This window comes from Heterodontus francisci, chromosome 7, assembly GCF_036365525.1.
Source record: "Heterodontus francisci isolate sHetFra1 chromosome 7, sHetFra1.hap1, whole genome shotgun sequence".
Taxonomy (NCBI): domain Eukaryota; kingdom Metazoa; phylum Chordata; class Chondrichthyes; order Heterodontiformes; family Heterodontidae; genus Heterodontus; species Heterodontus francisci.
The window spans coordinates 62,592,160-62,609,593 of NC_090377.1; the positions used below are offsets into that span (position 1 = coordinate 62,592,160).

A 17,434-nucleotide genomic window follows, 5' to 3' on the forward strand; every position below is an offset into this window, starting at 1 on the left:
AGAGCACGTGCCTAAAAAGGCATTCACCCAATTTTGCTTCAATTAGTTTTTTCCATAGCCCACCTGGCTTCCTGTTAGTCGCTGCTCCTAGGAAATCCAGTTCACTCAGGTGCACTACGGTCTCCTCAGTCATAAAATGAGTTTGGGCAGTCTTGTTCCAGTTCTTGGTGGACATGGACTTATAGAAAACATACCACTTCAGTACTGGTTAGCCTTCTTAAGGCCACTGAGTAGACATTGAGAATAAAAGGGAAAAAATTCATGTTGATGCAATGCAGGAATGCTTCTGAGGTTGGGGTAGAATGGAGAAAATTTACTCTGCACGGAACTGTGTTATGCCTGACCTGGGAGTGACGCTATCTGCAGACTTGGGGTCAGTTTCTAACCAGTATGCTAATAGCACCCAGGTCTAACTCTACTCCACCTCTCTCAACCCCTCCATTGCCTCTGTGCTATCAGAGTGCTTTATCCAACATCCAGTCTTGGATGAGTCACCAACTCCATCCCTCTCCCTGGCCATTGTCTGAAGCTGAAACAAACTGTTCACGACTTCAGTATCCTATTCAGCTATTGTTGTTGTTCTGCCTTCAGCTACCTCACCTCCAAGCTCTGGAATTCCCTCTTCAAACCTCTCCACTTCCATCATCTCCTTTACAACCCTCTTTAAATCCCACCTCTTTGGTAAGTTTGTTATCACCCCTCATTTTATTTGGCTCAGTGTCAATTTTGTTTCTCACTTTGAGAGGTTTTTTCTATGGAAAAGGCACCATATTCATGCAAGTTGCCATTGATGTTGATTTGGGTGCCCAAATGGAGAGTGTTCCATTCCCCAACACCTTCTCTGTGCTAATAAAGGTTTATTTTTATGTAGATACTACAGATACTGCAATGACAACAACATTTACACAAATAATTGCAGTGTGAAACTTCATCAACACCAACTTCTTTTTTTTAAAATTACATTTTACAACATATGCACAAATGGGAAATACAGACTTCTATGGGAAAGCAATAATATGTATTGTGGCTTGGTAACAAATTTATCAAATAAGAGAATGGACTCAGGACTGCTCATTATTCAAATATACACAACAGTTCAATTAAGTTTCAGCAGGCTATGGCCAGACTGCTGGAGGGGCTGCCTTGCACAGTGTCCTTCTACAGGAAGAAATCCTGGAGATGGTTCATTCATGCTGCTATAAGACCACCTCCAATTAATGTATGCTGTAAATATCGGTCCCCTATTTGGCAAAAATCCCAGGCTTGGACAACCTCTTCTCATAGCTGTGGGGATTGTGTTTTGATCAGCAACCGTTTTTTTTAATAAAAGTGGAGATAAAAGAAAATATGAGCAGGTACAATGGCATGATGCATTTTATTTGTTTGTGTGTGCAAGTACGATTCAATTTTTACCACCATATTGCTATTTTAAATTTCTACCCAATTTGAAAATTTCTTCCATAAGTGCTGCGACACCATTTTCTGACCTGTAAACACTGTCTAAGGAATCATCAGGGAGAATTTATCTACTGCCACCCTGCTGGGGTATGCCTTTCAGTGCAGTGATGTTTAGTATTATCAGTTCAATTTGTACTGGCAGATCTTACACTGTATCCAGGTACTGCTCATTACTTAGTTCTTGTTTTCAGGTTATGCAATTTTTCAGTAATATTCTTGAAAGAAGTAGGCGCTAAAACTATAATTAAGTTAATAACTCATAATCTGGATTTTAAAACAGTTTCCGAGACAGCAGAAATAAAAACAAGAACGGCTGGAAATACTCAGTAGGTCTGGCAGCATCCGTGCAGAGAGAAGCAGAGTTAACGTTTCAAGTCAGAGACCCTTCTTCAGAGTTCTGAAGTGACCTGAAACGTTAACTCTGCTTCTCTCAGCAGGTCTGGCAGCATCCGTGCAGAGTTTTTCCAGCACTTCTTGTTTTTATTTCAGATTTCCAGCATCTGCAGTATTTTGCTTTTATCCTGGACAGCAGAAATGGGTTTCTATTACCCAATATACCTTATCCAAATGATACCATTCTGAAATTTTGTTTATAGTTCTATATTCCTATACTAGTCCATTTCATGACTGATAAGCCCACGACTGCATTAAAAGCGCCTTAGAAATTTGCTAATTATTATGACACATTGCTTATGTTTTAATCATAGAATGTTTCTGACCAGCTGCAGAACCTATGGTTTGGATTTTAGACCGGAGGTATGCTCTGTACTGGGGCAGGGGTGGGCTGTTTTGAGATCAAGAAACCCTGAAGAATGCATTCCCCGAACGTTCTGCAGTTCTTAAATGCAGGTGCCTTTAAATGTTTTTCTCGTCGGTTTCCCACCCACAGCCAGCTTGACTTACAGCCAAGGAAACGAGAGGGTATGATGATGGTCGGGGAGGGGTGTTTTAACTGGGTAGCTTGTTGGGTTGGGAGGAAGCATTTTTGCTCCTTCTGGCCCACAAGCAATGTTGCAAAGGCTTGGGCGGCACACTGGCGCAGCGTCAGCACCGCAGCCTCACAGCTCCAGCGACCTGGGTTCAATTCCGGGTACTGCCTGTGCGGAGTTTGCAAGTTCTCCCTGTGATCGCGTGGGTTTTCACCGGGTGCTTGGGTTTTCGCCGGGTGCTCTGGTTTCCTCCCACAGCCAAAGACTTGCGGGTTGATAGGTAAATTGGCCATTATAAATTGCCCCTAGTATAGGTGTGGATGTGGTAGGAATATGGGATTAATGTAGGATTAGTATAAATGGGTGGTTGATGGTCGGCACAGACTCGATGGGCCGAAGGGCCTGTTTCAGTGCTGTATCTCGAAATAACTAAATAAAATAAATAAACTCATGGATTCAGCCCTTTTCACCTCCTTGTTTTCTCATGACCAGGGAAACCTGGCTGACATGAACTAAAAATAGAATGACTGCTAAAATGAAGACGCGCAGACTCATTATAATTTTTGAATGACCAACCCATCTCCTGCCAGTCAACTGGTCACCTGCCCCTTGTCCATTAAAACTTAAAAGTGGGTGGGTTTGCAGCAGGTTGGGTTCCTATTTCAGATGTTTTGAATTTTAACCTCTGATCCAGTCCCAACCTAGCCATTTTTCGGAGTTGAGATTCAGCCCTAAGCATTTACATGCGGGAAAGCCCTGTATGCTTTCATTTCTTGTACATGACAGAATAATTCTTTCAAATACTTTTGAGGGCCAACCACCTTTAACGTGGATTAACCGTAACATCTGAAAATATTTGCCTCAAGCATTTGAAAATGAATGGATAATTTTTAAAAAGCAGCTAATCTTAAGAAAGTACAATCAGCAAGGTTACCTCTCTGATTCTACCATTACAGTGATTTAAAGTCGTTTAAATACAAGATTAAAATGGTTACCATCATAGTACACAATAGCTGCTACAAGCTTATCTTTTTTCAGCATGGGGAACAGTTCCAGAGCTCTTGATTTGGTGAGGACGTAACTATGTGTCAAACACTGACTTCCAGCCACAAAATCGTACATCTTTATTCCAGCCCAGTAATAAGGTAACTGCCACCACCTATTGGATAAAAATAAAGGATAGTGTGATGAACTGGAGTGTAAATGCTTTACAAGTATACAAATCTTAATGCGCTTTGTGAACTATCGTTTCAAAGACTCTGTTCCTGCTGCAACAGAACATATCCATATTATCAAAACCACCATAGAAGTGTTATGTTTCTCTAGCAATCTCTTTGTAGTATTAAAATCTGGAAAGCTGTCATCTGTCTTAAGAATAGAAGTTTGTTTCGTAAAGGAGGGCATTTGCCAGTTCTTTTTGAACAAACATAAGGTTGTTCAACAGACAGATTCTCTCACGTGTGACAATTTACAACGTGGTATTGAATTGGGTCTTTACATGCTCTGGAATAAAAACAAGAAATGCTTGAAATACTCAGCAGGTCTGGAAGCATCTGTGGAGACAGAAGCAGAGTTAACGTTTCAGATCAGTGACCCTTCTTCAGAACTGACAAATATTAGAAATGTAAAAGATTTTAAGCAAGTAACACAGGGGGTGGGGCAAGAGATAACAAAAGAGGTGTTAATAGGACAAGGTCACAGAGAATAACTGACCAGAAGGTCATGGAACAAAGGCAAACAGTATGTTAATGGTGTTCTGAAAGTCAAAGCGTTAGTACAGAGAGGGTGTGAATAGACTGAAAAGCACAAAGCACTCCAAGCACAAACATTAAAAAAAAATTTTAAAACAGAAATAGTGGGCACGCACAGTAGAAATAAGCTAAACACACTAAATAACCTAAAATAAAATAACCAAATAAAAAAGAAAAAATAACGAAACATAAAAAGGGAAGGGGGCCCGTCATGCTCTGAAATTACTGAATTTAATGTTCAGTCTGGCAGGCTGTAACGCCTAATCGGTAAATGAGATGCTGTTCCTCAAGCTGCGTTAATGTTCACTGGAACACTGCAGCAATCCCAGGACAGAGATGTGAACATGAGAGCAGGGCGGGTGTTGAAATGGCCAGCAACCGGAAGCTCACGGTCATGCTTACTGAGCGGAGGTATTCCGCAGGCCACATTGTGAGCAGCAAAAGCAGTATTCTCAAATGAAAGAAGTACAAGTAAATCGCTACTTCACCTTAAAGGATTGTTTGGGGCCTCGGATAATGAGGAGGTGGTAAATGGGCAGGTATTACACCTCCTGCGATTGCAGGGGAAGGTGCATTGGGAAGGGGACGAGGTGCTGGGGGTAATGGAGGAGTGGGCGAGGATGTCGCGGAGGGAATGATCCCTTCAGAATGCTGACAGCGGAAGGGAGGGGAAGATGCGTTTGGTAGTCTCTCTCCATAGATGCTTCCAGACCTGCTGCGTATTTCTAGCATGTCTTGTTTTTATTTCAGATTTCCAGCATCTGCAGTATTTTGCTTTTATTTTACATGCTCTGGTGCTGGTACACCATAAACAAGCAGGTTTTAATATACATAAAGCAGAGAAAAATTGATTTCATACAGCATAACTTAAATTCTTTCCCTGTAGCTAAAAACCCCAGTTATTCAATTTTTTGCATACATTATATTTATAATTACGTAAGTCCATTACATTTAAACTTAAAATGCGTTCATATATAAATCCCCGTATGGCACATAAATTCCTATGACCTAAAGATAACTGACCTCATCAGCAAGACTTCCAGGCTCTCAAATGAAAGAAACATTAGTTTCCCAGAATCCATATTTGCTATTATCTATTCCAATATAACACTTTGTAAATTATAGATTAGCAAATTTGCCATCCCCAATTCAAATTTTCCTCTTATTGGCAGAATTTATTTTTTAAAAATCCACAACAGACTTTCCTGCACAGTGGCGCAGTGGTTAGCACCGCAGCCTCACAGCTCCAGCGACCCGGGTTCAATTCTGGGTACTGCCTGTGTGGAGTTTGCAAGTTCTCCCTGTGTCTGCGTGGGTTTCCTCCGGGTGCTCCGGTTTCCTCCCACAGCCAAAAGACTTGCAGGTTGATAGGTAAATTAGCCATTATAAATTGCCACTAGTGTAGGTGGGAGGGGAATATAGGGACAGGTGAGGATATGGTAGGAATATGGGATTAGTGTAGGATTAGTATAAATGGGTGGTTAATGGTCGGCACAGACTCAGTGGGCCGAAGGGCCTGTTTCAGTGCTGTATATCTAAATCTAAATCTAAAATCTAACCCACCTACACAGCAAAAACACAAGTGTGTTTAATTTTACTATTAACCCCTGTAACCTATTCATCAGAGTTTTTGGAGGAAGGTTGAGTAAACCAGCTTCTATCTGCCCTCACCTTCACTGGTAATGCCACCAAACAAATCTAATGAAGGATAAAGAATTGAGTGGTGGATCAGTACGTCGTCACTACACACAGCAGTTTTGCAACAACTTAACACTTGTCAAAATTATCTGAAAAACACATATACTGTGCACCTGCAATTTTCCAAGTCCTGATCTAGTATCGTTAGTTAGTGAAAGGCACTCAACGAGCATTCCACACAGACAGAAAAGATTACGCTCAGCCAACCTAAGTTGCTGTGCTCTCACTGAGTCCTTATAGGTCTTACTTTATGAAATTGACTCAGGACAAATTCAATCCAGCCAATTACCACCTCATTGGTCTACTCTCAATCATCAGCAAAGTGATGGAAGGTGTCATCAACAGTGCTATCAAGCATCACTTAAGCAGCAACAACCTACTCACTGATGTTCATTTTGGATTCCGCCAACGGCACTTGGCTCCTGACCTCATTACAGCCATGGTCCAAACATGGACAAAAGAGCTGAATTCAAGAGGTGAAGTGAGAGTGATTGCCCTTGATATCAAGGCAGCATTTGACTGAGTATGGCATTAAGGAGCACTAGCCAAATTGAAGTCAAAGGGAATCAGAGGGAAAACTCTCCACTGGTTGGAGTCATACCCAGCACAAAGGTTGTGGCTGTTGGAGGCCAATCATCTCAGCCCCAGGACACTGCTGCAGGAGTTCCTCAGGGTAGTGTCCTAGGCCCAAACATCTTCAGTTGTTTCATCAATGACCTTCCCTCCATCACAAGGTTAGAAGTGGGGATGTTCAGTGATGATTGTACGATGTTCAGTACCATTCACAATTCCTCAGATACTGAAGCAGTCCGTGTCCAGATGCAGCAAGACCTGGACAACATTCAAGTTTGGGTTTATAAGTGGCCAGTTACATTCACACCACACAAGTGCCAGGCAATGACCATCTCCAACAAGAGAGAAACTAACCATCTCCCCTTGAAATTCAATAGCATTACAATCGCTGAATCCCCCATTATCAACCACCTGGGGATTGCCATCGATCAGAAACTGAAATGAAGCAGCCACATAAATACTGTGACCACAACAGCAGTTCAGAGGCTGGGAATTCTGCGGCGAGCAACTCACTTCCTGACTCCCCAAAGCCTGTCCACCATCTACAAGGCACAAGTCAGGAGTCTGATGGAATACTTTCCACTTGCCTGGATGAGTACAGTTCCAACAACATTCAGGAAGCTCGACACCGTCCAGGACAATGCAGCCCGATTGATTGGCACCCCATCCAGCACCTTTAACATTCACTCCCCCCACCACTGACGCACAGTGGCAGCAGTGTGTACCATCTACAAGATGCACTGCAGCAACTCACCATGCTTCCTTTGACAGCACCTTCCAAACCATCGACCTCTTCCACCTAGAAGGTCAACAGCAGCAGACACATGGGAACAAGTTCCCCTCCAAGCCACCATCTTAATTTGGAAATATATTACCATTTCTTCACTATCGCTGGCTCAAAATCCTGGAACACCCTCCCTAACGGCACTGTGGGTGTACAGGCACCAGATGGACTGCACTGATTGCACTGGAGAGGGTGCAGAGGAGATTCACCCCAGTATGTTGCCTGGGCTGGAGCATTTTAGCTATAAAGAGAGACTGGGTAGGCTAGGGTTGTTTCCCTTAGAGCAGAGAAGGCTGAGGGGGGATCTAATTGAGGTATATAAAATTATGAGGGGCACTGATAGGATAGATATGAAGAAACTTTTTCCCTTTGTGGAGGGATCAGTAACCAGGGGGCATAGTTTTAAGGTAAGGGGCAGGGGTTTTAGAGGAGATTCGCAGAAAAACATTTTCACCCAGAGGGTGGTTGGAATCTGGAACACACTGCCTGAAGGGGTGATAGAGGCAGGAACCCTCACAATATTTAAGAAGTATTTAGATGAGCACTTGAAATGCCATAGCATACAAGGCTACGGGCCAAGTGCTGATAAATGCAATGAGAATAGATAGGTGCTTGATGGCTGGCACAGACATGATGGGCCGAAGAGCCTGTTTCTGTGCTGTATAACTCTATGACTGCTGTGGTTCAATAAGGCAGTTCAGCACCACTTTCCCAAGCGCAATTAGGAATGGGCAACAAATGCTGGCCTTCCAATATCATAATTTGTGCAATTTACGATATATACATATATATATATATATGTATATGTCGTAAATAGCACAAATTATAAATTACCCTTTCTCTTGGCTTGAGGAAACAAAGCGTGAGGGGCAGGTTTCATTACAGAAACAATCTGGAGATACTACAGTGCAGTTGCAGATTTCGAAGCAACATATATAGTGCAGTCCATGTTAGCGAAGGCAGCACTGACATCAAGGGCTGAATTTTACCAGCCCTCTGCGTCAGGGGTCGTGGTGGGGGGGGGGCCCAGAAAATTCTTCTGGGAGAGGCCCACCTGGACCCCTGACGCCAAAATGTCCCTGCCACATTTTACTGGCGGCAGCAAGGCCTCAGTGCGGCCTCCTGCCATTTGGCAGCGAGACCTTCATTTTAATGTTAAAATTAATTTTAAAACATGCAAATAAACATACTGTCTCACTCTGATATTCCGGCCTCTGGCCAGAACTCCCACGCCTTCGGATGGCTGCACGGACATCCGAGGCGTGACATTGGTGGGGAGGGGAGAGCAGTGAAATTCTCAGGGCAGGGGGTGGGGGGGGAGTGGGGAACAGTATTTTGATTAGTTGGGGGGATGGTGGGAATGGGCTAAGGTTTAAAGTTAATAAAGGTCGGGGCGGGGGGGGGGATTCTTCCTTGGGGGTGTGGCTGAGAGGAGTGAAAACATTATTACATGTTTACCTTTAATTTTGAACATTTATTCCCTTTAAAAATGCAAATGCTACTGAAGGGCTTGAAGTCCTTTAAAAATGGTGACGGACGCCATTGCGATTTGCAGCGCGCACATAAAATAGAGCCCCAGAAGTGGGCATACTCATTGAAATGTAAATCTGGGCCAGACATACTGATGTAAGCTTGAGAACATGTTCACATACTGCACTGGCACTGGAATTAGGCAAACTCTCAGACACAAAAGAAGAAAAATTCTGCAACTAAATCTCATCCTGGCTTACTTGGACTTTATTCTTTGAACTGAAAAGGCTTGGATACTAATTCACCATGGAAACAAGCTCAAACATTTTTTCACATAACAAATTAGTTACTGTACAAATAAAACACAAAGGTTTAAGGCAAATGTTGCCATTTCCTTTTGCTCTATTATAAAGACCAAGTTTGAAATATTAAACTTTACATTGTCATGTTGGCCCATCGTACACTCTCCTCCTCTACTTCAAAAGTGGAAATTTAAAGTGGTCTCTGGAGCAGACAATGTTTACAGTGTTTCATCACTGTGCTCCACTCGAAATGGCTTTGAGAATAGCCTACATAGGATTATCCATCCAAATTACTTAAAGTCTCAGAACATACTAGTGCCTGAGACAATTTCCCTGAGGCTGCAGTCTTCCTTTACTAAGATAGTTGCTTCAGGCTTTTGTACTTGAGCCGGCTTGGTGTCATTATTGGTTTTGAAATCCCATCTGTGCCAAAATGAAGGATGAGTAATAAGTCATTTCTCTCTTTTCTTGCAGGAAATAAATGTCATCGCCATTGTCAGTATTGCACCTGACCAAGTGAATGACTTCAACAGCAATGAAAAAATCACAGCTATTCATTGATAGGAGTGAGTTCTGGCAGTCACACTTTGAATCTTTCTGACTGAAATAAGGTGCCCTGGAGCTAAACAGTCAAATGAACAATCAGAGCAGAATGAAAAGTAACCAGCACGAAGAAGGAAAACCATTAGGTTTTCACAATTATGAAAAGCTACTTTAAATGTTCATGTTCATAAGTAGCTAGAGAACACATACAAAATGCAGAAAAACTTTTGGTGCGATTGTGATTGCCAAGATATGAATAAGTCCTTGTTACAAATAAGTTTCATATTATAACTAATCTGACAAGTGCTTTAAAACAATATGGTACTTTATTGAAGAAAACCACCAAAAAAATAGGTTACAGCAAATGAAAAAATATACTGGCCTGGAGTTTTTGATCGATTGTGCTGGTTTTATCAGCGCAATTCCTCCGATATCAGCCTACTCAGCGCAATAGATTTCAGAATTTTAAGCACAAATTTCATTCAGCGCAACTTGAGTTTCTGTGATCTTTTGCACTAGTTTTAAAAACATCGTTAGAAGCAGGCTCCACCCACAAAACTGGCCACACCCCAAGATGAATTAATCACCATAGGCAATTTCCTTTAATTGCGCTCTTTTGCTGGCCTTCGAAGACACTCTAAAAATTCTGATGAAGGGTCACTGACCTGAAACGTTAACTCTGCTTCTCTCTCCACAGATGCTGCCAGACCTGCTGAGTATTTCCAGCATTTCATGTTTTTATTTCAGATTTCCAGCATCTGCAGTATTTTGCTTTTATTTTACTCTAAAAGTTAGACTGGAACTTTTGAGTGCAATGACACCAATGAGTACATTTTGAAACGTTTTAAAAATTTACCAAGGAACTGACTAGTGCCCCAATCTAACTCAAAAATAGTTCTACATATTTTTAAAAAGTCATTTCTATTAATTTAAAATTGGGTTACTCACACGTGGTGGATTGAAAATGCTTATTTGTGATATACGCATTTTCAGGTGTATTAATCAAATTTTATCAAATAACCACTCAAATATAATCAAGGAATATTGTTAAAGCAATTCGTTTTAAACTTGCATTTTAAAATGTTGCCCGATTGTTCTAGTTCATGGCAGATTTTGCATTTGCGATATGCAAATGAGTTAAAGCAGACTCTTAAGGGGAAAAAAAAATTCAAACAGGAGTGCAATTTTGGGCACTATTTGTGTTGGAATCACAGTTTTGTCCAAGCAGAAACACTACCCCACTATTTGTCATAGAGTATTTTGTATAGCATGAGTACAACTTTTCAAAAGCAAGGTTGAAAATATGCAATATTTTTATATTACAGACAGAATTTAGTGCACTTTTTATAACTTGATCGCTAATTATTTTTGATTAGTAAATTTGGGTAGAAATTGCTCTGTAGTTACTTTTCATTTCTGTGAGTTATCACTCACATGCTGAAACACATTTTTCTGAATGGGAACTGGATGATTTTGCATGCTTTATAATAGATGGATAAGTGAAATATTTTTGTGTCTACAAGTTGGACTGGCACAGGAGTATTTATTGCTCATCACTGGCTGTCCTGATGGCGTTAAGACACAGAGAGCTGGATTTTAACAGCCCGCCATTGCTTCTGGCAGCGAGCTCAAATAAAATGGCAGCCCGTGCCAAACAGCTGCCGTGATCTCCCGCGTGGCGGCTCATTTAAATAGCCGGGGTGGCCCGCTCCCCCCCATCCCCCCAATCACGTGGAGGGAGCGGGCTGTCCATTGCCAGCACTGGCGTCAGCTGCCTGTGCGCAGGCACTGGCACCATTTTTAAAGAGCAGCAAGCAATGCTGGCATGTTTGAATTTTTAAAGATACACCTCCCCCCTCAAAATTTATCAAATAAAATTCTAATGCCCCTTTCTCACCCCCCCCCCATAACAATTACATTAATTATTTGCCCTTTGCCCCCCCACAAACACTTACCTTTTAAATCTGATCTTCCCCCTGTCCCCCAGACTGCACAAAGTTTAAAGTTCAACCCTTCCCATCATCCCTACACTCATTACATTTATTTGACCCCGTTTCCCCCCGCCCCGGCACTGGAAATTTTAACTCCTCCTTCCCACCACCACGATCACCACCAGTTTCACGCCGGTTTTCCCCAAACAGGGAACTGAAGGCGCAGGAGTGCTGCCGCCGCACCGAAGATTGAGGAAGAAGATTGCAGGTAAGTTCATTTATATTTATTCATTTCATTAATTTAAATATTGAAATTGAGGTCCTGTCGCCCAGCGGCAGGGGGCTGCCACGGAGTCTGGCCCGATCCTCCCAGCATCAAGCTCTACGGCGGGCCTCTGCTGCAACCACCTTCCCCTCCCCCACTGCCACTGAGCCCAACGTCATGGACTTGGTAAAATCCAGCCCAGAGTATAGAATTGAACTCACATATCAACCGGACCAGCTCAGGGTGGTCGGTTCCTTTCCCTTGAAGGGCACAGTGAACGTTGGGTTTTTACCGCAACTCAGTATGGTTACTTTCCTGGTGATTGCCCACAAATTACAAGGATTTATTAACTTCAATCCTCCCAGCCACACTGGGATTTGAACTCATAACCCCTTTGTTGTTAGGCCACTACCATAACCACTTGGCTATCCTTCCCTGAAAGGGCTCATGACACTTTCATCTTTTGACCATTGATTTTTGACCATTGACAATTTTTTTTAAAAAGAGCAGAGAAAATGGATAGATGGCTGTTAAAATACCAAGGATGCCACCTGCTTTCCTAGCTTGAAGATACAAAACTGAACCCCCACCAAGGCCAAAAGAAAGTACAAGAAGGCTCATATCTGGAGCTAAGTTCTCTAGAACATACTAACAAGATGTTGAAGCAATATTTCTGATATCTACACATATCAGGTGAGGTCCTACTCTATAGCTCAGGAAAGTCTCAAAAGTTCATTTGTAATTCCTGTGCTCTACACGACTTTGCCAATAGAAGAATAGAATTCAGGCATCCTGGCTTGAAGAGATCAAAGAAGTTGAGGATGAAATGGAAGAGCAGGAAAAAGATGTTGTATGGCCAAGCAGACTGATGAAGCAAGGACTAATTCAACTGAAACCAACCCAGCACTCTCTGTACTCCACATTCCCATATCAACATGTTGAGTTAAATCCTTCTGGCATCACTACCATACCTAAATGTTTATCCCCAGCAACAAGTCATAAGTTCCAACAGCCAGAAATTATCACCAAATTAATTTATTTCTCTATTCCTTTTCCTGGATTGATGTTTCATTCTCTGGTGGTTGTTGTTCACTTCCTAATGTCCCTTTTAATTTCCACTTCAATAAGAATGAACTCACGCCTTTCACGACCTCAGGACATTGTAAAATGCTTACAGCTACTGAAGTAGGTTTAAAGCGTAGTCAGTTATGTGGCAGCCAATTTTGCATACAGCAACATTCCCTAAACAGCAATGAAATAATGACCAGATAATCTATTTTAGAGATTTATTTGAAGAACAAATCTTGTCATGACATGGGAAAGAACTTACCTACTCTCCTCTGAATAGTGCCATGAGATCTTTTATATCCACCTCAGAGGATAGACTGGGCCCCAGTTTACTGTCCAAACATGGCACCTATCACAGTGCAACAGTCCTTCAGTACTACACAGAGGTGTTTTTTTTATTTGTTCCTGGGAAGTGGGCGTCGCTGGTTAGGACAGCATTTATTGCCCATTCCTAATTGCCCATGAGAAGGTGGTGGTAAGCCACCTTCTTGAACCGCTGCAGTTCATGTGGGGTAGGTACACCTACAGTGTTGTTAGGAAGGGAGTTCCAGGATTTTGACCCAGCGACAGTAAAGGAATGGCGATATAGTTTCAAGTCAAGATGGTGCATGACTTGGAGGGGAACTTGCAGGTAGTAGTGTTCCCATGCATTTGCCGCCCTTTTCCTTCTAGGTGATAGAGGTGGCGGAATTGGAAAGTGCTGTCTAAGGAGCCTTGGTGCATTGCTGCAATGCATCTTGTACATGGTACACACTGATGCCACTGTACGTCGGTGATGGAGGGTGTGAATGTTTGTGGATGGGGTGCCAATCAAGCGGGCTGCTTTGTCCTGGATGGTGTCAAATTTCTTGAGTGTTGTCAGAGCTGCATCCATCAAAGTAAATGGAAAGTATTCCATCACACTCCTGACTTGTGTCTTGTAGAAGGTGGACATGTACTGGGGAGTCAGGAGGTGAGTTACTTGCCGCAGGATTCCTAGCCTCTGACCTGCTCTTGTAGCCATGGTATTTATATGGCTACTCCAGTTCAGGTTCTGGTCAATGGTAACCCCCAAGATGTTGATAGTGGGGGGTTCAGTGTTCGTAATGCCATTGAATGTAAAGGGGAGATGGTTAGATTCTCTCTTGTTGGAGATGGTCATTGCCTGGTACTTGTTTGGCACGAATGTTACTTGCCACTTATCAGCTCAAGCTCAAGCCTGGATATTGTCCAGGTCTTGCTGCATTTCTACAAGGACTGCTTCAGTATCTGAGGAGTCGCGAATGGTGCTGAACATTGTGCAATCATCAGTGAGCATCACCACTTCTGACCTTATGCTTAAAGGAAGGTCATTTTTGAAGCAGCTGAAAATGGTTGGGCCTAGGAGACCACCCTGAAGAACTCCTGCAGTGATGTCCTGGGGCTGGGATGACAACCACAATCATCTTCCTTTGCGCTCGGTACGACTCCAACCAGCGGAGATTTTTGCTAGGGCTCCTTGATGCCATACTCAGTCAAATGCTGCCTTGATGTCAAGGGCAGTCACTCTCACCTTACCTCTTTTGTCCATGTTTGAACCAAAGCTGTAATGAAGTCAGGAGCTGAGTGGCCCTGGCGGAACCCAAACTGAGCAAGTACTGCTTGATAGCAATGTTGACAACACCTTCCATCACTTTGCTGATTGAGAGTAGACTGATGGAGTAGCAATAGGTCAGGTTGGATTTGCCCTGTTTTTGGTGTACATGACATACCTAGGCAATTTTCCACTTTTTTTTTTATTCGTTCAGGGGATGTGGGTGTCGCCAGCTAGGCCAGCATTTATTGACCATCCCTAATTGCCCTTGAACTGAGTGGCTTGCTTGGCCATTTTAGAGGGCATTTAAGAATCAACCACATTGCTGTGGGTCTGGAGTCACATGTAGGCCAGACCAGGAAAGGTCTGGTTTCCTTCCCAGATGGGCTGTTACAACTATCGACCAGGTTTTCATGGTTTCCATAGCTTTTTAATTTCAGATTTATTAATTGAATTTAAATTTCACCATCTGCTGTGGTGGGATTCGAGCCATATCCCCAGAGCACTAACCTGTGCCTCTGCATTGCTAGTCCAGTAACATTACCATTACACCACCACCTCCCCATGAGGTAGACGCCAGTGTTGTAGCTGTACTGGAACAACTTGGCTAGTGGCGCGGCAAGTTCTGGAGCACAGGTCTTCAGTACTATTGCCAGAATGTTGTCAGGGCCCATAACCTTTGCAATATCCAGTGCCTTCAGTTGTTTCTTGATATCACGTGGAGTGAATCGGATTGGCTGAAGACTAGCATCTGTGACATCTCTAACTTGTTCCTGTTCTGACGAAAGGTCATCGACCTTAAACATTAACTCTATTTCTCTTTACAAAGATGCTAACTGACCCACTGAGCATTTTCTTTTTATATACCTCTGTTTTTTACACCTTCCCCTTCTGTCTGAAAAATTATATTTCACCACTACTCTGCTTTCTTAACTAATTTTCAATCCATGCTCACATTTCTCCTTTAAAGCCATGGGCTTTTATATTTCTAACAAGTCTATCATGTTGTACTTTGTCAAACACCTTTTTAAGTCCATATGCACAACATCAACCACAATACTCTCATCAACCCTCTCCGTTACTTCGTCAAAGACTTTATCAAGTTAGTGAAACCTGATTTGCCTTTAGAAAACCACACTGACTTTCATTTATTGGTCCATATTTTTCCAAATGCCAATCAATTTTGTCCCAGATTGTTGTCTCTAAAAAGTTTCACATCACTGACATTGGTCTGACTGGCCTGTCAACAAATTTCCCTAGACTGCTTTTGTGCAAAAATTAACAAAAAGCTTTGACGATGATAAAGCAAGTTAAGGTTACGTGGGATTACATGGCAGATTTCAATTACAAAATTACACATCTGTATGCTTCAAAACCTGGAAGAAAAGCATGAGCTAATAGTACCACTGGAGCCTTCAACAGCAAATTCACCATTACAATAGCTACATAGTTACATTGGGTTACATAAAGTCTACAGCACAGAAACAGGCCATTCAGCCTTCCTGCATTCATCACAAACTGACTCATGACAATATGTCCAGCCATTGGCTAAAACGACCTTGTCTTGTATAAGTTAAGGCCATGGTAACTTTCAAAGCCCTAGGTAGTGCAGAGTTAATGTTGGACTTTAGTTTCCTTGCAGATGACCACCAAAGATCAATGACTGCCTTCTTGCTGAAGCATAAATTCCTAAACCACTGAACTTTAAGATCCACGTCTGCCTAAGGAGGTACTAAGTCCTATAATTCAGCCTCTCAATATCCGCCTGTGCAGGGGATAATTTCAACCCTACCTGAAACCGGGCAGATGGGCTATTATAATCTTACTTTCCCACCATCGAGAACATAAGAAATAGGAATAGGAACAGGAGCAGGAGTAGGCCATTCGGCCCCTTGAGCCTGCTCTACCATTCAATAAGATCAAGGCTAATCTGATTGTGGCCTTAACTCCACTTTCCTGTCTGGCCCTCATAACCCTTGACTCCCATGTCAAATCAAAAATGCGTCTAACTCAGTCTTAAATATATTCAATGACTCAGCCTTCATTGTTCTCTGGAGAAGAGAATTCCAAACACTAACGATCCTCTGAGATAAGAAATTCCTCCTCATCTCCATCTTAAATGGGAGACCCCTTAATTTGAAACTGTGCCCCTAGTTCTAGATTCCCCAATGAGGGGAATCATCCTCTCAGCATCTACCCTGCCAAGCCTCCTCAGAATCCTATACATTTCAATAAGATCACCTCTCAATCTTCTAAACTCAAATGAGTATAGCTTCAATCTGCTCAACCTTCCGTCATCCCAGGAATCGGCCTAGTGAACCTTCTCTGAACAGCTTCCAATGCAAGTATGTCCCTCCTTAAATAAGGTAACCAAAAGGAGACACCAGGAGCTGTTGGAATTCCCAATTTTAACTTGCTCAATTGAGCATGTGGCAAGGGCATCCACTTAAAGTTAGTACAGTCCTTTTTCACATATTCAGGTCTGGTCCCCAGCTGCAATTTTAACTCCTCTGGGACCCACAGGGAAAACATGTGCCTCCTCTGTTGTGGACTCACCTCCTTCTCTTCGTAATTTGCCAACCCCCTGCTGCGGATCCCACCACCTACCTGGTCTCAATGGGTGGCCTTGGAAACACAATTTCTGCCAGTTCCCACCAATTTCATGGCCAGAATGGATGGGAAATCAACCAAGATTTAAATAAGATCCAGAAGTTAAAATAACCTGAGCTCATTCCTGGAGCAGTGGATGAGTTTTGAACTCACACCACTCCTCACCCAGTAAAAATGGGCCAACAGTTTCTTCAGAAACTGTGTAATCTTTCTGCTCCCTTCCAGAACAGCTCACTCCACAGTGTTCTGCTAGATTTAAATATGAGTTATAAGTACACAAGTGTGGGAACGTAGAATAGTAGAATTTTGCAAGGGGCAAATTTGATTGCCATTTAATTAATTCAATTCCAATTGACACAGGAGCTACGAACATACGATTTAGGAGCAGGAGTAGGCCATTCGGCCCCTTGAGCCTGCTCTACCATTCAATAAGATCATGGCTAATATGATTGTGGCCTTAACTCCACCTTCCTGTCTGGCCCTCATAACCCTTGACTCCC

At 42.6% G+C, this 17,434-nt stretch overlaps 1 protein-coding gene across 4 annotated transcripts in view; it reads right to left on the reverse strand.

The window, feature by feature from the left end:
- gpd2 (glycerol-3-phosphate dehydrogenase 2 (mitochondrial)) overlaps positions 1–17,434 on the reverse strand; it is a 166,403-nt gene that overhangs the window by 62,942 nt on the left and 86,027 nt on the right. For all 4 annotated transcript variants that reach the window (XM_068035296.1, XM_068035298.1, XM_068035297.1 and 1 more), the window contains one exon: positions 3,383–3,546. In XM_068035296.1, the coding sequence (XP_067891397.1) occupies positions 3,383–3,546 (164 nt within the window). The remainder of the gene's footprint in view (positions 1–3,382; positions 3,547–17,434) is intronic.